The following is a 27996-nucleotide window of genomic DNA, read 5'->3' on the forward strand; positions in this document are numbered from 1 at the left end:
GTGACTAAAAAGATTAATCCAGGTTTTGAGTATATTTCTTATTGTTACATGGGAAACAAGGTACCAGTAGATTCAGTAGATTCTCACAAATCCAACAAGACCAAGCATTCATGATATGCACACTCTTAAGGCTATGAAATTGGGCTATTAGTAAAAAAAAAGTAGAAAAGGGGGTGTTCACAATAATAGCAGCATCTGCTGTTGACGCTACAAACTCAAATCTATTATGTTCATACTGCTTTTTTAGCAATTCTGTGAATCACTAAACTAGTATTTAGTTGTATAACCACAGTTTTTCATGATTTCTTCACATCTGTGAGGCATTAATTTTGTTGGTTTGGAACCAAGATTTTGCTCATTTACTAGTGTGCTTGGGGTCATTGTCTTGTTGAAACACCCATTTCAAGAACATGTCTTCTTCAGCATAAGGCAACATGACCTCTTCAAGTATTTTGGCATATCCAAACTGATCCATGATACCTGGTATGCGATATATAGGCCCAACACCATAGTAGGAGAAACATGCCCATATCATGATGCTTGCACCACCATGCTTCACTGTCTTCACTGTGAACTGTGGCTTGAATTCAGAGTTTGGGGGTCGTCTCACAAACTGTCTGCAGCCCTTGGACCCAAAAAGAATAATTTTACTCTCATCAGTCCACAAAATATTCCTCCATTTCTCTTTAGGCCAGTTGATGTGTTCTTTGGCAAATTGTGACCTCTTCTGCACATGTCTTTTATTTAACAGAGGGACTTTGCGGGGGATTCTTGCAAATAAATTAGCTTCACACAGGCGTCTTCTAACTGTCACAGCACTTACAGGTAACTCCAGACTGTTTTTGATCATCCTGGAGCTGATCAATGGGCGATCCTTTGCCATTCTGGTTATTCTTCTATCCATTTTGATGGCTGCTTTCTGTTTTCTTCCACGCGTCTCTGTTTTTTTTTTGTGTCTATTTTAAAGCATTGGAGATCATTGTAGATGATCAGCCTATCATTTTTTGCACCTGCGTATAAGTTTTCCCCTCTCCAATCAACTTTTTAATCAAACTACGCTGTTCTTCTGAACAATGTCTTGAACGTCCCATTTTCCTCAGGCTTTCAAAGAGCAAAACATGTTCAACATGTGCTGGCTTCATCCTTAAATAGGGGACACCTGATTCACACCTGTTTATTCCACAAAATTGACGAACTCACTGACTGAATGCCACACTACTATTATTGTGAACACCCCCTTTTCTACTTTTTTTTTTACTAATATCCCAATTTCATAGCCTTAAGAGTGTGCATATCATGAATGCTTGGTCTTGTTAGATTTGTGAGAATCTACTGAATCTACTGGTACCTTGTTTCCCATGTAACAATAAGAAATATACTCAAAACCTGGATTAATCTTTTTAGTCACATAGCACTACTATTATTCTGAACACTACTGTACATGTTAGAATGACAATAAGGAATCCTTGATCCTTCTTTACAGATGACTGTTCATCGCAGCCTTTAAAGGATGAAGAAAAGCAGAAAATGGGGAAAGACTCAAAAGTTCCTTTCCTGAGGAGGAGCAGCCGGGTTACAGCTGCTTCTGCTAAAATCGACAGCGATGATGACGACGGTGTTGACGCGCAGCGCATGCGACGCTTCCTGTCAAAGAGCATCTGGATCGAAGACAAAGACGAGACGGATGATGATGCAGAAATGCTGAAGAGCGTTGAGAGGAAATGTCCCTACTGCCCTGATCGATTCCATAATGGCATTGGGCTCGCCAATCATGTGAGGGGCCACCTGAACCGAGTGGGTGTCAGCTACAATGTTCGTCACTTCATATCTCCAGAGGAAGTCAATGCCATTGAGAAGAAGTTCTCTTATCAGAAAAAGAAGAAGAAAGGTCAGCACTGTTTCAGTACAAAACACAATCCATACTCTTATTTTATCTGATTGTTTTTGCAACACTAAAGGATTTTTTTTTTGTATTTTTTTTTAATCAGTTGTATTTTTTTATTTTGCAAACCAGTCTTTTAAAAATGGGCACCAACTACCTTTCAGGATTCAGACATATTGCTAATCCTTCTCTGTTGTTGCCCGTCTTCCCTGCAGTTGCCAACTTTGACCCTGACACTTTCAGTGTGATGCACTGTGAGTTCTGTAGTGCTGGGTTCGACACCCGAGCTGGCCTGTCTAGCCACGCCCGAGCCCACCTCCGTGACTTTGGCATCACTAACTGGGACGTTACCATCTCCCCAATACACATCCTGAGGGAACTGTTTCCCAGCAGACCTGAACTTGAAATGCCCACATCTTCCCTGCAGAGCTCCGAGGATGACGAGGATGATGAGGAAATAATTGAGATAAAGCTGGAGGGCGAGTCAGGTGAAAGGTCACCAAGTACTTCTAATGTACCCAATTCAGCATCACCTCATCCGTGGAAGACCGAAGATGAAGAAAACTGCGAAGGTAAGTTTCTTTTCTAATTATCTTTATTATAATTATTGATGCCTCCTGGAAAGTTGTAGTTGCATATTGATTTAAATGTATTGACAGTATAGCTGTTATACTGATTATTGATTGGCATGATATCGCATTTTCATGTCCAACAATGCTATTGATACTGGAACTTTGTCTATTTGTCAATGCCAATCCAATACCTTTTTCCCCATTTTAAAACAACAAATCTGTTCACGAATACATTTGTCTGGGAGTACTTTGCTAATCTAACCATCGACCAAATCATCAACTCAAACTGTGAAGCAAATTTTCTTTTCCCCGAAGGAATATACATAGCATAGACTACAACATGACTCAGATGTACAACAGAAGGTTCAGATTGGATTTTGTTTGTTCTCATTTCGAACTTCCCATCCAGTAATTTTGGCCATTATTGAACCAAAATAGTGGGTCAAGGCGCCCCTGTTCATTACCACAATTAAGGGGGTTGTATTCTGCAGGATTACACAAACTGAAACAGAGCTGCAACTGATGAGTCATTAGTTACCAATTAAGTTTGATTATTTTTCATTGTGTCATTTAAAAACCATTACAACATGCAAAGGTGTCAATGACAGAACACAAGGTTACATCTTCAGCTGTTGTGTGTGTGCCCGCACGTGTGTGTGTGTGTGTATATCCACTCGACAGTTCAAAAGCAGAAAATATTCCATTTACAGAGAAAGAAAGCAGAAAAAGTATCTAAAATGTATATTCGGAAAGCTAGAACCAAAGTAAACTTGGTGCATTTTCTCTTGATATATGACTGAAAACAATGGTTTTCGAATTGGCATAGGCAAGCCTTATGTGGGCAATTTATGTAGCTACAATGATTAAAGAATGCTCCTTTGATGCTGCAAACCAATAAAAATTAATGTTGATGATATTTGTTTGATTTTAATAACAGAAATACCCATTGGTTAGGGGAATGTCATTCCAACATTGCTCTCCCAACGGTGTAACGTCAGAATGTGACAGTGATGTTACATTGAAATGTGGTTGGGTTCCTAACCTGTATCTTGATCTATTTTTAGTTTCTGTCAGAAACCTGTGAGTTTATTTATTTATTTGCACAAAGTAGCAGATGCGTTACTCTTTGATTTTAACATTTATTGTGATCATTTGCATATTATATTGAATCTCTACAGTGAATATAGTCCATGAGCCAGTCATCAGTTTTGACCTAATCGGTACCACTGAAGGTGACTAAACGACACTTAGAATCCAATCTCAGTGTACCATGGCCTACACAAAAATGTATGATAGCCATCCCAGGGTGGTAACTGTAGGCAGGTAGGGGTCAATGAAGAATTACACAGAGGCCAAACTTTAAAAATGCTCCAGTCACGTTGAAAACTATATCATATTTGTCTGATCATAACAATTCCAAAAAAGTATAGTTTGGACTATCTATGACTGAATGTTCTGGAGTTATGGGATAAAAACAGCAAAAATGGTGAAAACGTCAATTTCAGTTTGTACAGGAGGCAAAAGTTAAACTTTCTCCAATTTCAGTAAAAAATTATGCAAATTATTGGTTGAAATAAAAGGATTAATAAATGAAATATTTTTGACTGTGTTGAATGTTTTGGTCTCCAAAACAAAGGTCAAACAAGGTCCATTGGATTCTATGACAGGTGACATATGTTAACCTGTAACGTGATAACTAAGCATGACAGATGGTGCAGACTATTAGAACCCTATAAACCCAAACAATAATTTGCATTTTTTTTTTAATGGAAATTGGTGGAACTTTAACTTTTGACCCCTGTACAAACTGAAATTGACCTTTGTCACCATTTTTGCTGTTTCTACCCCATAACTCCAGAACATTCCATCATAGATAGTTCAAACTCTACTTTTTTGAAATTGTAATAAAGTGTAAATAAAGTGATATATTTTTCAACGTGATTGGAGCATTTTTAAATTTTAACCTCTGTGTAATTCTTCACTGACCCCTACCTGGCTACAGCTACCACCCTGGGATGGTTATACATTTTTGTGTAGGCCATGGTACACTGAGGGTGGATTCTAAGTGTTCTTTAGTCACCTTCAGTGGTACAAAAACCTGCTTGGCTCATGGACTAATATCTATGTTGATCCAGTGTTAGGATTTCTACTCTGATGCAATTTTCAAGTCAGCATCCTGGTTCAAACCCCACCCCTGACACGTTTCTCCATGTAATATGGAGTTGTATCAGGAACGGCATCCGGCGTAAAACTTGTGCCAAATCAACATGCAGATTCTCCTTGGATTTGCTGTGATGACCCCGAGTGTAAACAATGGAGCAGCCACAGGGACTTACTTTGTATTTTTCTGTGTTGACCTACCATCAGTCTTCAACATGAACCAGTATCATTTTGTATGCTGGGATGCGATTACTTCTGCCTGTGGACACCATTTGACTAAAAGTGATTTATAAAGTCTGAGAAATTTTTATGCAGAATTTTAATGCTGCTCGTGATGTAATTTAAACTTTTTCATTTTATGTCTTTCTATTACATTGTTGTATTATGACATCACAAAGGTCTGAAAAGTCAGACTTTTGAGTGGCTTCTTGTTGGCTGGCTGGATTAATAATGGCCATTATTACTTACGGACGCCTGCAAGTAAATAATCTTTATAAATCACACACTATTTTGAATTGTGCATACAATGATCTGCCTCATATCTCGCCCTCTACACGCCCACATTCAACCACAAATGGTCAGTACAAAACAGCTCTTTTCTGTCCTTTGCTGTACCACACTGTGCAGCCCTGGCAAAGGATGCTCATGATGATTCTTCGGTAGAAGTGTCTGAGCAGTTTTGGATCCAGACCAGCCTGCGTCAGCTTCCTCAGGAAGAACATCCTCTGCTGGGGCTTTTTTCACCAGGTTCTGGGTATGTAATGTCCATGTCAGATCCTTGGTGATGTGGGTCCCAAGGAATCTGACTGAGTCCACCCTCTCCACCTCTTCTCCACTGATGTGTAGTGGGGGCTGTGAAACTCTCCTGGTCCTCAAAGTCGGTGATGACCTCCTTGGTTTTGGTGGTATTGAGGACCAGGTCGTTGTCTGCACACCACTGTGTCAGGTGTTTGACCTCCTCCCTGTACCAGGTCTCGTTGTTGTCCCTGATAAGGTCTACCACTGTTGTGTTGTCAGTAAACGTTATCAGGGTGTTGGAGGAGTGAATGGGGACACAGTCCTGGGTAAAGAGGGTGAAGAGTGCTGGACTGAGCACACACCCCTGTGGTGTGCCTGTATTCATGGTTATGGTGCCAGATGTCAGGTTCCCCATCCTGACATTCTGAGGTCTGTCAGGAAATCCATAATCCATGAACAGAGTGAGGTGGAGAGTCTGAGGTTGGCAAGTTTATGGACCAGTTTATGAGGAATGACAGTATTAAATGCACTGGTAAAATCTGCAAAGAGCATCCTGACATGTGTGTTTGGTTGCTCCAGGTGGGGCAGGGCTGTGTGAGGTGCCATGGAGACAGCATCCTCTATAGATCCCTTTTCCCGGTATGCAAACTGATAGCTGTCCAGGTCTGCAGGGATGCTGTTTTTGATGTATGCCCACACCATCTTCTCAAAGCACTTCATAATGACCGGGGTAACGGCAACTGGGCGATAGTTATTGAGGGTGGTGACAGCAGGCCTTTTAGGCACAGGGATAATAGTAGTCCATTTGAGGCAGGTGGGTACAGCAGCATGTTGTAGGGAGAGGATAAAGATGTCCGTGAACACCCCAGCCAGCTGGTCAGCGCAGGTCTTCAGTAGGCAGCCTATCACCCCATCTGGTATGGTGGTGTCGAGCCATTTCAAGGTGGATCTCACCTAGTGCTGCTGGAGGACGAGTGTCGGCTCCTCCTCAGGCTGGATTCTTTCAGCATGCTGGACTCTTCCCTGCTGCTTATCAAAGTGAGCAACGAAGAGGTTCAGGGTGTCGGGGAGATCTGTGTCCTGACTGATCTGTGTGGTGTTGTTTTTATAGTCAGTTTTAAGTCCTTCATCATTCCTTCACTGATGACGTTGCAAGTTTCTTCTTAATTTTGATGTCACAGTTACCTATGGGCATAACTTTAACAAGCTTTCATAAACTTACCACAAGAACCAACATGAAAAGTTCCAAGTAACAGAATAAATATTGTAACAGTTATCTTAGAATTCTTTATATTATGTTACATTTCAGCAGCTGTGGTGCGCTGATTACATATTGTGGTTTAGATTTGACCCAGTTTGCATATTTACAAGTGGAACCAGTCACTCTGGAATAAGAATGGCAGTTTATGACAAAGTATGCATATATGTGACGTGTTATTAAGTGGAATGGAACGTACGAGTTACTGTATGACTCACTCGCCTACAGTGTCATTATACGTGTTATGCTGCCACTCACATCTGTAGACACTCCAAAACATTTGCACACATTGGTCACAGTTAGTGTACATATGCCAACATTTTCCCATCAAATTTGTTTTTATAAATGGCAACGTATGCGTTAAAATTGTCGTGCGCATCACTCAGGTTCTGTTTTGTGTGTGCAGAACTATTATTAACTGGGGCAGATACAGGACCTTGTAAAGTTGTTGAGGTTGGGGGGGGATTTGTGAACAAGAAGGAGGGGAAGGGGGTATGTTCCGGGGGGGAGCTCCCACAAACTTTTAAAATTTTTAGGTGCCATTTGATGCATTTTGGCGCATATTTTACACTACAGAGAAAAGATTGTTTATAACCTGTTTTTTATTCATTTGAATTGTACAATCTTGAATGTGATGCTATGACATTATGATGACAAATAACACAACGTTTGAAATGTCTGTGGCTAAAAAAAGTGAACCTTTGCTACACCTTGCTGAATCATGCTCTTTTACGCACTAGAGTCCCTTGACTGAGGAGAGTAATGTCAACTTAGAACATGGTGCCATTTTGGTTCCAACTGCACTGAACTACTGAATGAACCATTTTTTTTTTAAATAATTTAACCACATACAGCAAAACATCCAGGTACAGGTGCTATCAAAATAAATTTAAAAATAGTTAAGCTATCAAATTTACAGAAATTTCCATTTTACGATGATTTATTTAATGAATTTAAAGCCTGATTTATGCTTCTGCAGCTCTGTAACTCCGTGTCATACAATGACGTGCATGACAGTATTAAAGTTCTCCATCACTAGATTATGCTTTATTATGGATTAATTTGACCCTCAACAAGCTTTTCTTTCTTCAGTCATCACCTCCAATTCAAAGGTAAGCTGTACATTTTCCAATTTTTACTGACTCCGTGTTGTAAAGTTGTGGACTTTTCTGATCCATTTGTAATCAGCGTGCGCACTGCTAAAACTATTAAAATAAGATAGCAGATGCAGAAAAGCATCAAATCACAGCCTTTTGTGTCTGATTTAAAATAAACAGTTGGACTTTTAATCAGGGAAATGACTCCGGTACCACTTTCCTCAAATCGGCACGTGTCAGAGCACTGAACTTTAATTTGTACCTCAGTTACTGTGCATGTCCAGACTGCTTAGGGTTTTTAATGGAAATACATTGCAATCAGATGGGACATTTTATTCAAATGTGAGCGAAAATCTGTTATACAAAATCTGTTTTTTACTGTATTTATTACATGGAAAACAATACAAAAACTTTGTGACTTTTTTGTCCGGTGCAAATATCTGGTTTATACGATGACGGTTTAGTTGAGTTTTACTGTACATGGAACTGAACAGTAAATTACCTCGCAAATCTTTGACGATGATGTCGGCTTCCATCCCACACGGCTGACTTTATTCTTTCCAAATGTTTCTTCTGTTCAGATATGAAGGGAATCTGTACATCTTGAAGCCCTTGCTGTGTCTATTTGTGCATCCAAATGCACAACAACCCGGCATTTTCAGCCAATAAATAAATAAAATAGCTGTGGATTTCAATGCAGATTAACAGCGAATGCTATTTTGGCCCCAAGATGGCACCACGAGTCGCGTGACTGTTTTTTTTTTTTTTTTTTTTTTTTTTTGACTCGTCATGTCGTTACTCTCTCAATCAAGGGATTCTGATAAGAACCCCCACCGCAATGGGTCTGCCCCTGATTAATATGGCACCAGGTTTTGTGAAACTGGAATGTTTGATTTCTGTAAATTGAATTACAAAAAAAATTTAATTTGGTGATAAAAATGATGAATAAGATTAACCACTTTACAGTAGGTTAGTACAAAAAAACGTGTATGTGTGTGTGGTTCCAGACTGACTGTACCCATACAGTTTGGTCTGGATCCAAACCTGTGTGATTACTGGTTGAGGTAATCTGCAGTAGTTGGTGGTTGGTGTTGACCCTGCCTGTTCTTGTAGCTTTCAGGGATCATAATGTGCAAAAATGTACTTTTAGTTATTTTTTTTCCACAATTATGTATGTGCATTTGGGTCTTGATGATGTCACAATAGGTAGCCATTTCGGATCTAATGATAGCAAACAGTGACCGTCCACAGAGAGTGCATGTTTAGACCTAGATCATAGTTTTCTGGATTTGATTGCTAACCTTGTGAATATAGCTGGTGTTGTTTGTGGCCATGATGATATTTGACTGCTTATAAACAGATACAAGCAGAAATTATCTTTCTTGTGTGGAAAAGTGTCCCTACTGGCTGCTAGCTGACAACGTGATGGACGAGCCTCACTTTTGAATATGCTGACCTGCACACATTCTTGGTTGAGGCTCCAAGTGTTCATAGTGTTTGTCATTTATAAAAGACGATTACAACTTTGCTGTTTTAGTGTTTAATGATTTGGCTGACATTCAGATTAATGACACACACCACAGACCAAATCCATGTGCTGCCAAGAAGCAACCCCACATAGCTAACCAAGCTCTCTAAGCCAAATTATACGTCACAATTAAAAGTAACACAGCTCAAAGTAAATCAAAATCCCTCTGAAGTGATTTGAATGAACAGTTCTGTTTTGTTCTGTTCTTGCCATATTATAATCCTACCTTCGTTTTCCTTGTGGATAGCACTTAGCCACTTAGCTAAAATGGCTTTTAACCAGCTCAAAACAAAAAAACAAACAATTCTGTTTTCATTTTGTGATTGTGAAGACCAACAATGATGCAATTTGGCATATTTCTGAAATATTTTCTTGTTTTGAAGAGATATGTGTTTTTAGGTACACTCTGAACAGCAGCAATTTGGTTGTGTCTCAGTTCAGGGGCCGCATCCTTCAAAGGCTACATTCTACAAAGATCTGGTGTTCTGAAACTGTGGAGGTTAAACCTACCAATTTGAAATAAGATGGTCTAGCACATGTAGCATTTTCCGATTGCATCATTAGCTTATCCTACCCCTACCCCCTGTCGCCACACAACTTTGACAGTTGCACATGACCATAGAGTGCACATATACTGGACACACGATGTCGCCCATAGATTATCTGTGTAGACCATAGAGTTACATATATGAAAGGTAGAGTGAGGACTTCCTATACAGCTAATGTAATGCTGCCGTGCCTACATGGGGCACAGCCGCCATTACCAAAGAGGGTAAAAAAGAACACAAAGTACCCAGCTGTGCGATGCTGCGTGTGTGTTAAGTAAATGCAGAGGCCAGAACGCCAGACAGCCAGAAAGAAAACAAAAAGAACAAAGAAATGCAAATAAAAACCCAAGACACACACAGCTGTTTGCCCTCTTTGGTAATGGCACAGCACCTTGCTGGCACACGGCCAGGCGTGAGTCCTCACTCTAGCTTTCATCTACATAACTCTATGATATAGACCTGGAAAAACTATTTTGAAGCCCAAAAATGGTTGCTCTGGGTGTCGCCATGTTGGCAGTGCATTCTGTGTCTACCCCCAACCCATATTTGGATAAAAGAGGTGAAGTGTGAAACCATGCACGACCTGGGTGGGACAAATGTAGCCAGAACACACCCCGTTTTTGAGTTATCAGACATGCTGATGTAGTGGCTTGATCTGTGTTGTGATTTTGGCTCCTCCCACTCATTCCCCTCGGGACACAAACTCACGATTTTTTGGCATGGGAGGCGGATGCTCTGACCAATCGGCTAAAACCCGGGCTGTAACTTGAGTGACCAGAGTATCCTTTGGCTGTTGGGGGAGTGAGACATATTGACAACCATGTGCACAATGACTCCTGCTGGCCTCCATCACACTGACAGGCTAACCTCAGTTCGGTTGTTTATTGAATCATTTTATTTATTTACTTATTTATTTATGGCGACTGAGCAGCGTTTTTTTTTTTTTTTTTTTTTTAGCTTGCTTTGGTGTCTGCATTAAAACGTATGACCTGCTTATTTCCTTAGTAATCATGGATTAAATGGACCTAATGTCATCACCCTACCAGTAGCTACTGAAAGTGATAATTCTTTACCATATAACATTAAACAAGATGAAAATTTCATTCAGTGGAAATTACAAAAAAAAAACTTATTTGTAATTGTACATATGGAACCCAACATTGTCCTTTAAAAAAATACCAACTGTTTTGTGTTGGGGAAATAAATTGCTCAATGAAACTTTGGAGGAAAGAAGGCTGAATTGAGAGGCAGAGATTGTTAGGGCCCCTTCACACATAGTGCGAATATGTACAACTCCAGGGTGACTCACGGTGGCAGAGCTTGTATGAGCGCACCACAAAACATTGCGCGATGGGCAGGCGTGCACAATGCCGGTGCGACGGTTCAGCTGCTGTGAAGAAAAAATAAATACAAAAAAAAAATACACGCTGCGATGGTTCCATGCACGCGGGAACACAGCAGCTTTTCACAGCAGCTGCGTGATGTGGTTACACCCACGCCTTCCAAAAGCTCTGATTGCCAGTCAGAAACTTTACCACTGAGCTACCGTCGCTGGCCTGTGAAAGCTGCGGGAAACTGCCTGATATCAGAATGGACATGGAAGTATTTAAAAAAAATAAAACCACACATCATATAAAAACACCGCAATTATCAAGGGAGCAATACAAATATGATCCATCTGTTCCTCTTCATATGACCCATGGTCACAGACATACAGTCATGAAATGACATGAATGAGAAGCAGTTCGCTCTGATCATGTCCACATCTGCTAGCAGCCTGCAGCTGGCCCTGCGCGCGTGTCCTGCCTGACATGCTTGTCTTGTGGAGGGCGCGCTGCAGGACTGATGCCGCGTCATGTGGAACAGAGCTCACATGGGTGACGTGACAGTCAGATCACCCGCTGCGTGTTATGATCTGACGGTCCATTTCAACCTGGCGGCAGCCTGTCAATGTCCATTCCATGCTCGCTTGCTGCAGCCCATCGCCACAGCGATATATGTTTTTATTTATATCCACATCATGACAGCAAGCAGACACGCTTGTCACAGTGGGCAGTTGTTAGTCATTGTCCATCTAGTCCAGCTGGGATGTCCAGAACTACAGATCTCCACAGCCGCTTCTGTCGGCGGCCACACCTCCTGTTAGTTTAGCGCACACACCAAAGCCACACTTAGACAAATTTCATATCCACCACGACAGTGATTGTCTGCAGGCTGTTTTCTTGTTAATAGTACGAATGGCCACACATTTTCTAAGTGCCATGCGAGCGGTGTTAGATTTTTGTGCATGTCACATGGAATTTTGCCGACACCTGCTGTGAGAGTGATTGATGGGCTCGCACAGGGCACGCTTTGTCTTTCAGCCGCTGGTGTACGCAAATAGTTGTAACAACAGGTGTACGAGGTGTCGGAGCAACTACGAATTTACACGTTTTGTACATGATTCCTGCGCACTTAATGTGCAAATCGACCAAATTCGCACTATGTGTGAAGGGGCCCTTAGTTTGGTTACTCAGCTAACTCCTTAACAGGAAGCAACAAACTCAGCTGGATAACCAACTCCAAATTTGTAGGTTTTTTGCTACTCCTGTTTTTATTTTATTGCATAGTTGTGACACTTGGACACTAACCAGTGACCTAAAGCAGCGACTTATGACTTTGTGTCAGACAAGTGGTTATTAGAGGGAGACCTATTCAGACGGGACTAGTTTAACATGAGGAATTGGGGTAAAATAATTATTAGCAGAGTTCATCAGTGAGTTTTATTCTGTCCAAATGTATCGTTTCAGTAATTTTTACTCAATGTGCACTCCTGTGTCAGTAAAGATTTTGGTGACTTTTACCTTCTGTTAAAGGATCCACTGAAATGACCTCAGGTTATATTGATGATGTGCGAACAGAAACATTATTAACGTGCTCTGGAAAAGGACTTATCCGCAATATCGCTCAAGTATGGAGGCGCTTAAAGAGGCATTTGGAAGACAGTCACTGCACCAACAGCAGAGATTTGACATTCATGCTTCAGTTTTACAACCCCTGGCAATAATTATGGAATCACCAGCCTCGGAGGATGTTCATTCAGTTGTTTAATTTTGTAGAAAAAAAAGCAGATCACAGACATGACACAAAACTAAAGTCATTTCAAATGGCAACTTTCTGGCTTTAAGAAACACTATAAGAAATCAGGAAAAATAATTGTGGCAGTCAGTAACGGTTACTTTTTTAGACCAAGCAGAGGGAAAAAAAATATGGACTCACTCAATTCTGAGGAATAAATTATGGAATCACCCTGTAAATTTTCATCCCCAAAACTAACACCTGCATCATATCAGATCTGCTTGTTAGTCTGCATCTAAAAAGGAGTGATCACACCTTGGAGAGCTGTTGCACCAAGTGCACTGACATGAATCATGGCTCCAACACGAGAGATGTCAATTGAAACAAAGGAGAGGATTATCAAACTCTTAAAAGAGGGTAAATCATCACGCAATGTTGCAAAAGATGTTGGTTGTTCACAGTCAGCTGTGTCTAAACTCTGGACCAAATACAAACAACATGGGAAGGTTGTTAAAGGCAAACATACTGGTAGACCAAGGAAGACATCAAAGTGTCAAGACAGAAAACTTAAAGCAATATGTCTCAAAAATCGAAAATGCACAACAAAACAAATGAGGAACGAATGGGAGGAAACTGGAGTCAACGTCTGTGACCAAACTGTAAGAAACCGCCTAAAGGAAATGGGATTTACATACAGAAAAGCTAAACGAAAGCCATCATTAACACCTAAACAGAAAAAACAAGGTTACAATGGGCTAAGGAAAAGCAATCGTGGACTGTGGATGACTGAATGAAAGTCATATTCAGTGATGAATCTCGAATCTGCATTGGGCAAAGTGATGATGCTGGAACTTTTGTTTGGTGCTGTTCTAATGAGATTTATAAAGATGACTGCCTGAAGAGAACATGTAAATTTCCACAGTCATTGATGATATGGGGCTGCATGTCAGGTAAAGGCACTGGGGAGATGGCTTGTCATTACATCATCAATAAATGCACAAGTTTACGTTTTTTGGACACTTTTCTTATCCCATCAATTGAAAGGATGTTTGGGGATGATGAAATCATTTCTCAAGACGATAATGCATCTTGCCATAGAGCAAAAACTGTGAAAACATTCCTTGCAAAAAGACACACAGGGTCAATGTCATGGCCTGCAAATAGTCCGGATCTTAATCCAATTGAAAATCTTTGGAAGTTGAAGAAAATGGTCCATGACAAGGCTCCAACCTGCAAAGCTGATCTGGCAACAGCAATCAGAGAAAGTTGGAGCCAGATTGATGAAGAGTACTGTTTGTCACTCATTAAGTCCATGCCTCAGAGACTGCAAGCTGTTATAAAAGCCAGAGGTGGTGCAACAAAATACTAGTGATGTGTTGGAGCGTTGTTTTGTTTTTCGTGATTCCATAATTTATTCCTCAGAATTGAGTGATTCCATATTTTTTTCCCTCTGCTTGGTCTAAAAAAGTAACCGTTACTGACTGCCACAATTTTTTTTCCTGATTTCTTATAGTGTTTCTTAAAGCCAGAAAGTTGCTATTTGAAATTACTTTAGTTTTGTGTCATGTCTGTGATCTGCTTTTTTTCTACAAAATTAAACAACTGAATGAACATCCTCTGAGGCCGGTGATTCCATAATTTTTGCCAGGGGTTGTAAAAATTTATGGTTTTGGAGATTCTGGGTTTTGCATTTGAACCCTTCATATGTATATAAAAATATACATATACCCGTGATAACGAACACAAAATATAAATTAATCACTGAACTAAAATTTCAAAACACAACATCAAACAGCAGTGCACCAAAAACAAAACAAAATTGATAAACCTAAATCATCATGCTATAGTAAGTTATTAAATAATTTTTGTAGAGCATTTTAAAGCCAACCAAGTTACTGAGTGATTTTATGTTATCCGGCCACTTATTCCAAATATTCACACCTTTAACAGAAACACAATGACTTTTTACAGTAGTTTGAATCTTTGATTTCTGAAATAATAATGTTCATATTCATGTCAGTGCTTCATCCCTTCACATTCCCTCACTGTGCGTCTTTAGATTAGCTGTCGTGACAAACGGACAGAGTGCACTGTGCACCTCTGTATGCAGATTAAAAAAATAAAACCACACATTAAATACAAAGTCAGTGGGACGGGACACATTGGTTTTGTGTTTGTATGAGAGGTGTTTGGACCACCTGCTCTGACACACTGAGCGTGTGCTGCCCCACAGAGCACGCACCTCTGTACAGAGCCCAAATAGCCACACACATAAATAAATATATAAAAATCACATGAAACCAACAGATAACTAGACAGAAGCTAGATGACAGAAAGTGACTGTAGAGATGAATCCATTCTATTCAGCCTGTGTCATTTATACGGAGCTTTCTTATATCGTGCAAATCGACCATAAATTCTTTTGCCTACATTGACATCACATACCCAGAATTCGGTGCACAAAACATGCACTCCACATTGAAAATGGTGGCTACAGCTACAGATGTCATGGAATTTCTTTGTACACTGAAGGGATACTCAATCTTGATGTTCAAATTTATGGTCTGTTACTGCAGTGCAGAGGAGGTGAACATTGCTACATTATTTATCACAGTCACCGGGTTGATGTCGTGCACATAGTAATGCTAGAATGGAATGTTTGTGGTCTGGTGTCTGTTTTGGTTTTGCTACGTACTTACTGCTGAGAACTTGTTTTCTTGAATGGTGGACTTGTGTCTTGATAGTAGCGGTTGTCTGCTAGTCTGACATAACTAGAAACTCTGTGGCAGTAAGTTAGTGGTTTATATCAATTGCTGTTCTCAGACAAGCTCCAAATTGTACTTACAGTGGTACTGTCCCTTACCAAAAAGTAGTATATGCAAGTATGTTTCAAGTATACTTCTAGTTTACTTTTTATATACTTATCAGTACTATTTTTTGGTAAGGGGTGTACTACATTATGATTAATTACATCTCTGGATTTTCTGATCGGAATCAGCATGATAAAGGAATTTTTTTAAAAAACAGTCAGTTAGTCCTGTTGTAGAGTTTAACACAGGAACTGCCCACTAGTTCTAGGGTATATTAGTCCTAGTTCTAGGGACTACTAGTGCTAGGGTCCACTAGTCCTAGGGGACTCAGATGGGAACTTCCCACTTGTCCTAGGGTCCACCAGTCCTGGGGTACATTAGTGGTAGTTCTAGGGACCACTAGTCCTACTCCTAGGGTACAGTAATTCTGGTTAGGGTTTAGGGTAAACTTTAAAATCAGTTTGGGGTTGTAATAGACACCATTAAATAATATAAAGAGATTAAGACCAGTGGACCCTCCCTGTTTAACACAGAGTCTCAGTGAATGTTTTAGAAGTACATTAACCCACTAATTCACTTTAAACACAAAGCAAGTCTGTTTAATTTGCACAGTTCAACAGTGCATGACAGTCTTGGTCTGTTTCATAGGTTCCAAAGCAGAAAAAACAGCCAGCAAACCCGTGATGCAAGTTTGAAAAGGACATTAATTTGTTGTCTTTAAATATGCAACATCTATTTTAGTCATAAGGATTATGCTGAATGTTCAGCTTGCAGATTGGTAACAGCAGATGATGTAAACGATCCACATCCAACGTAAGTTTGCACCGCCACGAAAATGATGATGATGCGCCACCACCAAGTAACACAAATGTTTGGGCAGCCTTATATTACAGACGTCCTGTAGTAAAATGGCATTACTCTGCCTCACCATATAATATGAATCCAGTTTGCATAGGACTTTAGATGAGGAGTAGTGCTTGCATTGTGAGGGGATGTCAACTACAATATTTGGACTGTGTTGTCCTTTTCTGTTTGCATGATCCAGCAACAGGAAGAAGCCAAGGGAACACCAAAATCTTAGCCACCTGCAGCAGACAGATGGTTACTTTCGAGAGGTGGCAAAGGACTGGTTGTCTGACTCCATCATTGCCATCCTGATCCCAAAGCGGGCATGCTCCCAGACATTACCTGAATCCTGTTTCCACAGCAGAACCGTATTGATCTGTATGTTGATTTGGTACAAGTTTTGTGCCAAATGCCCTTCCTGATGTGGATGGGACACGAGTGTCTTTGAACTGGTGGCGTTCTTATTGGGTGTCAATCACAACCACTGCACCTTGTCTGTTTTGTGCCTTTGGATTATCACTTGCATCATGAAGGAACATCAGCTGTGGCATTTACCAGTGAGCATTTTTACATTGAAAAGACATTTAAAAAACATCTACGCCCACCATTGCAAAGATGCTCAAAAATGGTTTTTAACCATCATTTTGAATAGTGGTATTTTTCCAACCTGTACAATGAGTAAATTATCATTTTGAAGCCTAGTTAGCAAGGCACGTCCACATTTATCATTTAAAAGCTGGCAATGAAACCCCATTGAAAACTGGTTTAAATGCAAATGTTTATTCAATGTCTATAAATAGATGTTGAATAAGCTTTCACTTTTGAACTAGTTTTCAGTGTATCTTCACCATAACTATTTTTTAAACACCTATTCAGCTTTAAAATCCTCTATTTTGTAAGTCTTCATTAATGACCGTAGGATTTTTTTTGTTAACACTAGCAACAGACAGTTTACTGTACACTTTGGAACATTATTCTGGCTGTTGAGAGACAATTACAACACTGTCAAATATCACATATCTAATCATAATAGTTTATAAAAGGACAAAAAAAAAAAAAAAACACCATACAGGATTTAATAATTTTTTAAGGAACAATCTAAATACAACATAATGTCTTTGAATTGCCCCAGTTGGGGATAATTTTCTTGAATCTTTTCATAAAATTACCAAGAAATAAAATAACAACAGATGCAATATATATGAATAAATAAATAAAATTAATACATTATTTATATAGGTAGTCTCACTGAGACACTAAGTCTCATTTTAAAACGAGACCTGAACTTGTTTTTGGCAAAGTCACACACCAAATCCGTAAGACAATTAGTTTTCTTCAAAACCACTAAATAATTGACATCGATGCAACATGTCAACATACATTTTAATTTCAAATGTGTTTATGTAAACATACATACAAATTGTGACATTGTAATTTGTAATTAAAAATGTCCTTGTTAATACAATATTTAGTGTAATTTATAGTGCAGGCTATAAAATGACTGTCATGGAAATCAGGGAAACATTTCTCAAAATAATGTTGAGAAATAAGCTTTTTCCAACATATAGTCAATTCAATAAAAGCATCAGTTTAGAACAAACAATTGATTTTAATTAAGGAGACATATTTGGTTTATATTATTGTTGTTTTGTTGCAAAATAAAACTAATGTTTATTCATTTTGAGTGTAGACTCACCACACCACCAACAAAACAATTATGCTAACATGAAAAATTGAGAGTTTTCAACATAACTGCATTTTCTGTAATTATAATTTAACATTACACTCATTTTCCCCCCTTAAAATTCTACTCACAACACCCCATAATGACAACATGAAAAAGTTTTTTATTTTTGCAAATTTATTAAAAATAAAAAACAGGAAATCACATGTACATAAGTATTCACAGTCTTTGCTCAGTACTTTGTTGATGCTCCTTTGACAGCAATTACAGCCTCAAGTCTTCTGACTTGAGGCTGTAATTTAATTTCAGACCGATTGTCATGGTAACCAGTCTGATATGGGAAAATATCGGACAGGAAATCAGCCAATCAGAGCGCACGTAACAGCCTCAATCTGTATTGGCCCTGTTTAAAGCTTCAGCTGAGTACGGGAGTGTGGTTGACACCTGTAGCTCAACGTATCTAACACGAAGGAGCTGGTGGTTGACTTCAGAAGACAGAAGACCCGTCCGAACCCAGTTACCATCAATGGAACTGAGGTGGACATTGTGGACTACTACAAGTACCTGGGTGTCCACATAGACAACAAACTAGACTGGACTGTAAACACAGATGCTGTGTATAATAAAGGTCAGAGCCGACTGTACTTCCTCTGGAGGCTCAGCCCTTTCAGTGTCTGCAGAAATATGTTGCAGATGTTTTATCACTCGGTTTTTCTCCAACATCATCTTCTACGCTGTAGTGTGCTGGGACAGCAGGCTGAAAGCAGCTGACATGAACAAACTCAACAAGCTCATCAAGAGAGCTGGCTCTGTCCTCAGAGTTGAGCTGGAGTCTGTGGTGGAGGTATCAGAGAGGAGGATGTTGAGGAAACTGCTTAGCATCCTGGACAACCCCTCCCACTCCCTGCATGCCACACTGACGTCCTGTCAGACCACCTTCAGCCACAGACCGAGGTGCACCACAGAACAGCACAGGAGGTCTTTTCTACCTGTGACAATCAGACTGTATAATTCCTCCCCCTTCTGCAGGATGTATACATAATGAACAGAGTTATTCATTTATTCATAGTTATGTGCAATATTGTCGAACAGCTTGTGCAAATGTCTCCCAGTCATTTCGCATAAATTTGTTGTACTTATTGTGAAAAAGGAAAAAAAAAAGCATTGTACACTGTTTCAGTACTCTGGAAAAATGATTTCCTTCAGGATAATTAAAGTTTATCTTACATTAACTGAACGAATCGCCCATTGAATTAAAGAAATTCGCATTTTGTGGCACGTTGATAATGTAACCGCATTTTCACTGGTGGTCAAAAGTGAGTTTTCAACCAAAATTCAATGTTGAAATTACATCTTGTGCTCACTGGGATTGGCTATGTGACACATTTCTCTGGGCGTGATCCAGCATCCAGGTGCATCAGTCAGGTAGAACCAAGGGCACGCCCACGTTTCACATGGCTATGGTGTTTGCCATTCAGGCCCCAATGCCATTCAATCAGGTAGTGGATGCTGCGATGGGTAACGCCAGCGCATCCTGCCTGACTTGAAGAGAAAATATAATGCAATGCTAAAATTCCCTCAGCTGTATGATGTTGCAGAATAAACTCAATCGATCAATCAATCATAAACAATATTTTATATACCTTTTAATGGCGGCTGCAGGAGGGCGTACGTGTGCATACATGAGCTTTTGAAAACACCGGAAGGTACCACGTGTGACACGCGTGCAGGCAGATATCTGCGAGATGTCTTGTCAATCACTCTAGAGGTGTTATCAGGTTACAGAAACAGCATTTTCAGTTTTAGAAGTGTTTATTTCTTGCTAGCTTTGACATATGAGAAACATGCTCGAAACACAGTGGTTTCTGAGCGGATTCCGCCATCTTGGATTAGCAGCCAGAGAGAGACCAGCTGGTGACATCACAGTGCCTATCTACTCTGATTGGCTGTCACCATGTCCTTCCAAGAATCACGAAATACCCCCCCCCCCCCCCCCCCCCCCAGAAAAAGTGGATTTGCATGATTCATGCTGTCAGCCTTCTGAGTATAACAATAGGAAACAGAATGTGACCGTTTGACCTATTAAATAGGTCAAGGTTAGCCATCTTTGAACTTGTCAAAGGTCTGTGCTCCAAGAATGTTCCCTGTGAATTTGAAGACCTTGGCAGTAATCAGACTGGACTTATGCTGAGCACAGACAGACAGATATTTTGGCCGTGGGTGAAAAAAAAAGACTTCTTGGACTATGGCTTGTTTCAAAATTTTTAATGCATTGCCTCAGTGTCTGCTGGATGTTTTGGCTGCAAACTGTTTTTTTTAAGACACCCCCTGACTTGTACTGGCCCGTCGAACATGTGCGTAATATGACCCCTTTAAACTTTGCATTTGAATGGAGACTAAACGCACGAAGCAGATGCTGTATTAAAGGACCACCTGTCTTTTTATTCACAGTAAATCAAGCCGGCAGTGGGTGAGTTGAGTGTGTGCCGTGTCTGGCTCCGTGTGTGTGAGTTCCTGATAGCCGGCAGTTTTCTGTGGCACTCGGTGCGTTTATCGCGACCTCCGCCACCACTCGATTGGTCACGCCTTAGCTTAGCCGTGCATATGGGGGCAAAATGGCTGCTTCCACCTCCCCGCAGACCCAAACAATAGCGGAAAAGCAGTCTGGCTTCAGCTGCCGGGAGTCCGATGCACTGCGGTTGCGGACCGGTGAGTACCGCTCGGTGTGGTTCCTCTGCGCCCCGCGCCCTCGCATCGCACGGCGGCTTAACCGACCCGCGCGTCTCGCTCCGCATCTTGTCACATTGTAGCGAGACAACAGCCATTAAAACTCTTTATTATCACATGAGAGCGCGTTGGAGAATCAGCCACGCAGGTACAGAACCGTCAAAAGATCATAAACAGCTTCTTTTTTTTATGGCGGTTCTGGCCGCTTTACGCGCTCGCTCGGATTGCGCTCATTTACGCTTGTAATATTTTTGTTACACTTGATCTTTTCTTAATGTTTTTTTTTTCCTGCTGCACGCCTGGGATGACGTCCAGTATTTTCATTGCTGCAGGATCTGTAAAATTACCAGTCTTCGCCATTTTACTTTGATTTTTTTTCTCTCTCTTTCCCCTCCACAGACGCGCTGTGCGCTCCTGATTTTGCGCACGTTTTTACATTTTAAACAGCCCAATAATGCGATTGATCGGCAACTTTGTGCACGCAATCTTATGAGAACTTATCCGGATCCATACGGAGAGTAAATCGCAGCATCACTTTGGCCGAGGAAGTGTTGGCTTCAAGTTTGGCGATTGACAACTTTGTTTTTTTCTTGTTCTTCTTCTTTCCGTTTATTCTGCCTTCGTTTTACGGTGGATGGTGTTATTATGGTGCTCTCTGAGGCTGCACATCGCCGCTCTTTTACAGTCAAGAGATGAACTGTCAAGCGCAGAGCCGCCCACCAGACAAAAAGCATTGTCTGACTCCAGCGTCTCTTTTGATTTACAGATTTGTCGCAGAAAATGGCACATTTGTCCCAGCAATGCATCACTGCAGGATCCAAGACTGCTACATGCACGAGTGCATTTTTTTTAAAACAAGCTTTCAATTAAATGTATTTATTCTGTACCTATAAATGAAAAGCATTGCAGGCTGTTTCAATCTATAGATGTATAAAACTGGTAAGATTCATCAAACCCCTGTGAAGTGATGTGGCTTTTCTTTTTTTTTTTAATTTTACACCTTTGTTTTGTCTCGGAGGTGATGAGGAGGAAGCAGCTGAGGAAGAAGAGGATAAATTGCTGATTCCACCTCTGGATGGTGTGAGCTTGAGAGCCACCCGGAGGTGCGAGTCAGACCGAGACAGCCTCTCACCGCAGCAGGATGCAGACGCCAAGGGTGAGTGTGACACGTACGGCAAAGCTGACCCCACGCTGTTAAGAGGGGATTGGCTCGACTGCACCAAAAGATTGGGGAATTGTCAAACTGACATCAGGTCAGCACTGAGACTTGACTACTCTGCTGTACACGTGGACCCGAGGGGACACCCTGAAAGGTACAACCCCTACAAACGTTATGGAATCCCCTCCCATAGAGGATGTTTAGCCAGTTTTTTTTTCTTTAACTGTTCTTTGGAGAAAATTCTTATAATCTGGGCTTCATGCCACATTCTGACTTTGTGAAAGAAACCACAAATTAAATTTTTTTTTGTCGATTTAATTAATTCCATATTGTTTTCCTGATCAAGTAGAGGAAAAAAAATGATGGAATCACCTCATAGTTAGTGTTATTAAAATGAATACCAGCACAAGCCTAAAAGTGCAACTCAGCCTGGAGTTAAAAGAGAGAGTTTACCGATATTAATGAGCTGTTGGATTTGGCTGATTGAATGGAAACAAGAATCCAAGAAGAGATTTGAAACAATGGAAAGGATTATGCACTATGCTTTAAAACATAGAAAATGCCCTACAAAATAAATGAAAAACAAATGGGCTGGTATAGGAATCAGTTTGTGACAGAGCCGGAAGAAACCGGCTGAATGAAGTGGGATTTACGTAAAATAAGGCCAACTTTAAACCAGCATGGCGAAACAGAAGAAAGCAAAGTTACAGTGAGCTAAAGAGAAACAGGTGCTGAGTGTGAACAATAGCACCTTATCACTGTTAGGACGCTCCGTCGCGTCCTGGCATTCTGAGGGAGCGTCAGCTGCGACATTTTTTTACCCATGTGGCCCATTTCTTTGTGCGTGATGCAGCACGCAAGTGCCTGAGTGTTGAAGACCCCAGTAGTTGGAAAAGGCCAAGGCGACGCCCACGTGTCACCTGGCTGCAGCAGATAGATGGTTATGTTAGAGATGTGGGAATGGACCAGTTGTCTGCCTGGGTGGTTGCCATCCAGGATACAAAGCAGTTCCGTGGGGCTGTGGATGCGGGAAAGTGCAGAACCAGCACGTGCTCCCAGACTTGACTTGACTGTTCGGGTTGTTGTACATATGCATCAACGTGGAGGTACTCGGATGTACAACAAGCTGCCCAGGCAGTTTCAGCATTAGCAAAACAACACACCCATTAACATTCCTGACAGTGTTTTTATTAAATATCTCACACCACTTACCCAGTACACGGACAGCCTGAAGAATACTCATTGCCATCTTCATAAATGTTGATCCCATGGAAATAGAGACTGGAATGGACGTCACGTGACTAGCGGCGTGCCGCACAGCGGCCATTACTAAGGGTGAAGAAGAGCGCCTTGAGCCAGTTAAACAGAAGCGAAATGAGGGGGAAAAAGGCAGCCAGTGCTTCACCATCAACTGCACCAAGTACAAAAACAAATTCTCCAATACTAAAATGAACTGTACAAGAGCCTTAATGTAATTATGTAAAACAAATGTCAAAACAAATTTTAAAGTCGTTATGTCGCAATTTAATATCAGTATACTGAGACTATAACTCAGCGCTTAAGTTCTTTTCATTAATCTGCGTTCACATGCATACAAATACAGAAACAAAAATGTTTAAATATGTTTATGTCTATATATATACTTGCAGTTGTTGTTTAATATGATATATACATGGTGGTCACAGGCGGCATTTAAATTCTAACAGTGTGGTTGGAGGGGATGGAGGAGGTACTTTTTACCCTGATTGAGGGTCAAAAGTCATAAATTCTGAATGGCTTTATATCGACTTGTAATAAAATATTAGTAAAAATCATATATATGTTGTTGTCATTAAAAGACTAGCAATAATATTACAGTGGAAAAAGCAGCAAGGTAAATGAGCACAATGGCAAGGCATACTTCAGATTTATATTTTAATACATAAGGATTTTTTATACAGGCATGTATGGGTTCGTTAGAGCTTTTAATCAGCATGAATACAACTTACAAGGCTTCATTTCTAAAAAGAAGAATAATAAAATCGAGAATTATGATGACAGGAAAAAACCATCACAGTAAATGAACAGAATGGCATATTTTCCCCAAATTTCCACACTTTACATAAAACATTTTTTTTCCTACCTAGACATGTATGGGTTCATTAGAAAGAGCAATTAAAGGGCTTTAAAACAAGCCTACTTTTATTAAAATCTGTTAACAAATAGCGACAATGGAGAGAGAAAAGCAGCACAGTTTGTCATAATTTCCCCACATTTCTGCATTTTACATAAAAGTTTGTTTTTTTTTTTCACCCACACATGCATAGGTTCATTGGAAAGAACTTTTAAATGGCTTTAAAACAAGCCTACATTTATTAAAATCCATGAAGAAATAGCGGTCAGTTTATTATTGATGATCTGCACATCTCCACCCTTAATAATGGCGCCTTCCTGTCCTGAGTGACACTAATAGATTGAGGCGCGCACGTCCATTCCAGTCTATATTTCCATGGTTGATCCATGCCTGCTAACAGCAGTGGCGGCTACAGCTATCCAAAAAGTTAGCTTCCATATTATTCCATAACCCACTAACTGAAAAGTTAACTTTTATAACGCTAAACTGCTAAAAAATTTAGCAGAAGTTACAGCTAACCACAACATTTAATATTGACTCGGTGCACTGTCGGCTACCCATAAGTCAGTTTTGAGTTTAAGCACCGCAGGGGCTTCTGCGTAAATTCAAAGGCGATTTCAAACAACGAGCCGGAGCTTTTGTTTATGCACCTGGCCCGCTGCTGCAAAGAAGTGTCATTTACTTTTCACATACAACAACACAGATGGTGGCAAAAGAGATCAAATGCAAGGCACTTTTCACTCATGGTTTCATTTATAAACCAAATTAATTCCAGACTGTTTATCAACATTAATGGTAACCCTGTCATTTTTTCAAACTGAAAATATTGCACATATCTTTTCAAGTAATGCGCTAATTCTGAAGGTTTGAGCGTTATCCAACACATGCCAAAAGCCATTATGGGAAATGAGTCTCCTCTCATCAATCCCTCCACCCGGCCTTCAAAATGCATAGAACACTGCCATCCTCTGGAATGGGAATGTGAATAGCGACCATCCATCCATCCATCCATCCATCCATCCATCCATCTTCTACCGCTTAGTCCAATTAAGGGTCGCGGGGGGCTGGAGCCTATCCCAGCAGTCATAGAGCGTGAGGCGGGGTACACCGAGGACAGGACGCTAGTCTGTCGCAGGGCCACAAATAGACAAACAAACACAGACACACCCACACACACACCTACGGACAATTTTAAAGATTCCAATCCACCTAACCCGCATGTCTTTGGATGTGGGAGGAAACCGGAGCACCCGGAGGAAACCCACGCAAACACAGGGAGAACATGCAAACTCCACACAGAAAGGCCACGGGAATCGAACCCACAACCTTCTCGCTGTGAGGCAACAGTGCTAACCACTAAGCCACCGTGCTGCCAGTGATTAGCGACCAACATATTGTAAATCTCAAATGCAATTTTGCACTCAGAATGTCTCAATATTGTGTGAGCAAAGCAATGAATGCGTGTGATCAGTGATCCACAAATGTTGATTCACACTTTACAAACAGAATTTTCAGTTTTGCAAATGCCTTTTTTTTAAATGAAAAAAAAAAAAGACATATTTACAAATACACATTGATTTTTTTAAAACCAACACACAAGTTGCAAATTGGAAATGTGTGTTTGTGGATCACAAAACACATGTGCAAATCAAGGACAATTTGTAGATCATCCTTGGTGCATTTGCAGGTATTAAGCTTTACTCACTATGCCAGCAAAAAAAAAAAAAATGTTAGCGGGCTGAAAGTCACTCCGCAATAAGTCGCCAACGGTGACTTCTGGAAAGCGGAAGTCTGCAGGAACAAAATAGCATTCCCAACACAAAACTGATTGGCATTGTTTGTATTTGTCCTCCTCATCGTTGGCTTCCTGTTGCAGAACACCAAGCTTATCCACTTTATTTGTGAACTCAACTAATTATGCCTTTTTGTAGTTATTTATTTCAGGTAAATGTCTTTCAGTGTCTGTTTCTGAGCCATAAATATCTGCATACTATATATTGTGTCAAGCATCCTTATTAACAAACCCACCCTCTGTGCTATGAAGTGATGCTGAAACGATCCAGCTTTCGTGTTGTGCGTCCATGTGCATGTACACAGCACGCTATAACCCCAACCATGATAACTGCTATTGAATGGAAGTGATATTTGCTGATGAATCATAAATCTGCATTGACCTTGGAGATGATACTAAAACGTTTGTCTGCTGCTGTCCTCATGGAACATATAAAGAAATATCCTCATTGTGATTTGGGGTTGTGAATCAGGAGACGGATCAGGGGAGATGGCAGTCATGACCTCAGCACTCAGTGCACAAGGATAACGTGACATTTTGGACACTTATCACATTCCATCAACAGAAAATAGTTTTTGTGATGAAGTTATGTGTCAGGATGATCAGGCATATTGTCACAGACCAAAGTGCAATAAAGCTTTTCTACTACAGCAAAGACATAACATAGATCTCAGCACAACTAAGAATTTGTGCTTGAATTTAAGAAAATTGGACCATTAGTAGTCTTGATTTTGTAAAGCTGATCTGTGAAGCACTATTTGAGAAAGTTAAGAACCAGCTTGATGGATAATAAAGTTTTTATTAGTGAAGTTCATGCCTCAAACAATTCAGAAAATCCTCAGGAGGAGCGACAATATACTGATTATGTGCACTTTTGTTGTTGTTGTCATTGATGGTGATTACATATTTTTTCCTCTACTTGATCTGGAAATAAATATGCCATTATTAAATAATTTAGTATGTTTGAGGAATGTTTACAAAGCCCTAATGTTCTATTGTTGAACAGGAAATTTATGCAATCTGCGAATTGTTTGTTTTCTATGAAGTAAGAAAACTGGATGAACATTATCAACACGTGGCAATTCCATAAATTTTGCCAGGGGTTGTTGTGGACAGTGAGGTGACCCTGGGGTCAAATGTACAAAGTGAGACAAATATGTAGCCTCAATTTAATGTTTAGGTAAAGAAATGTTGATTTAAAGAACTTGAGCCACATTATGATTGCTGATATTAAAACAGTAGCTCAGTATATTGTATTTTATTTTATTATTACTTGTATTTTGTCATTTGATTTTTAAATGGAGCACAATGGAAATAAGCATTTTCACTTTCTTGTGTCATCCATGTATTTTTAACGTATTTTCAATTATATTATGTACTTAACATTGAACTTAATAAAATCATGCACGCAGTCACGCTTTTAATATAAAGATGATTTACTGCCCCCTGCTGGAATGGCGTGTTAGTTCAGAATGTAATTAGCGACATTAGCTAATATCTGTAGTTTCTCCAAAAATATTAGTCCTATCAATATTCTGTTTTGGCGCCGTTCATCCTTGACCCAAAATGCATAAGCATGTCAAATGGCAAATGTCAGCTGTCCCCAGTTTCAAGCATGCACAGCTTTTTGTTTTTTTATGCATTCTGCTTCAAGCAGGTGCTTTTAATTTTTACACACGCACAAATAGATGTGGCTGCTACAAGCAGGTGCTTTTAATTTTTACACATGCACAAACACAGATGGTGGCTGCTGCAAACAAGCACTTTACATTTTTTCACATGCACAAACAGAGACTGTGGCAGAAGACATCAAAAGCAATACTCTTTTCACTCATGGTAAAGGCAACATGACACTTAACTAAACTGAATAAACCAAGTGAACTACAAAAACACAATAAATCAATAACACTAACAACACTTAAACTAGCATGAACCACAATAACAATATTTAAACTGCAAAGCCCTGAAGTCCTATAGTGCATTGCAGCACAATGTCCATTGGTTAGCTAAAATTGCTAATTTCTT

The 27996-nt window shown here is 40.1% G+C and overlaps 1 protein-coding gene and 2 long non-coding RNA genes across 5 annotated transcripts in view; 1 reads left to right on the forward strand and 2 right to left on the reverse strand.

The window, feature by feature from the left end:
- si:ch211-194b1.1 (protein Wiz) overlaps positions 1-27996 on the forward strand; it is a 71567-nt gene that overhangs the window by 21543 nt on the left and 22028 nt on the right. For all 3 annotated transcript variants that reach the window (XM_034191247.1, XM_034191245.1, XM_034191246.1), the window contains exons 7-9: positions 1484-1888; positions 2098-2454; positions 21926-22063. In XM_034191247.1, the coding sequence (XP_034047138.1) occupies positions 1484-1888; positions 2098-2454; positions 21926-22063 (900 nt within the window). The remainder of the gene's footprint in view (positions 1-1483; positions 1889-2097; positions 2455-21925; positions 22064-27996) is intronic.
- Positions 5096-27925, reverse strand: LOC117528623. The gene is made up of 3 exons (XR_004565838.1): positions 27915-27925; positions 25545-25548; positions 5096-5208 (listed from the first exon to the last, which is right to left on the reverse strand). It is a non-coding gene; the product is annotated as an uncharacterized LOC117528623 (long non-coding RNA).
- On the reverse strand, positions 16086-22206 carry LOC117528624. Its single transcript, XR_004565839.1, has 3 exons — positions 22195-22206; positions 16976-16980; positions 16086-16170 (listed from the first exon to the last, which is right to left on the reverse strand). It is a non-coding gene; the product is annotated as an uncharacterized LOC117528624 (long non-coding RNA).

Source organism: Thalassophryne amazonica, chromosome 16 (assembly GCF_902500255.1).
Source record: "Thalassophryne amazonica chromosome 16, fThaAma1.1, whole genome shotgun sequence".
Lineage (NCBI taxonomy): Eukaryota > Metazoa > Chordata > Actinopteri > Batrachoidiformes > Batrachoididae > Thalassophryne > Thalassophryne amazonica.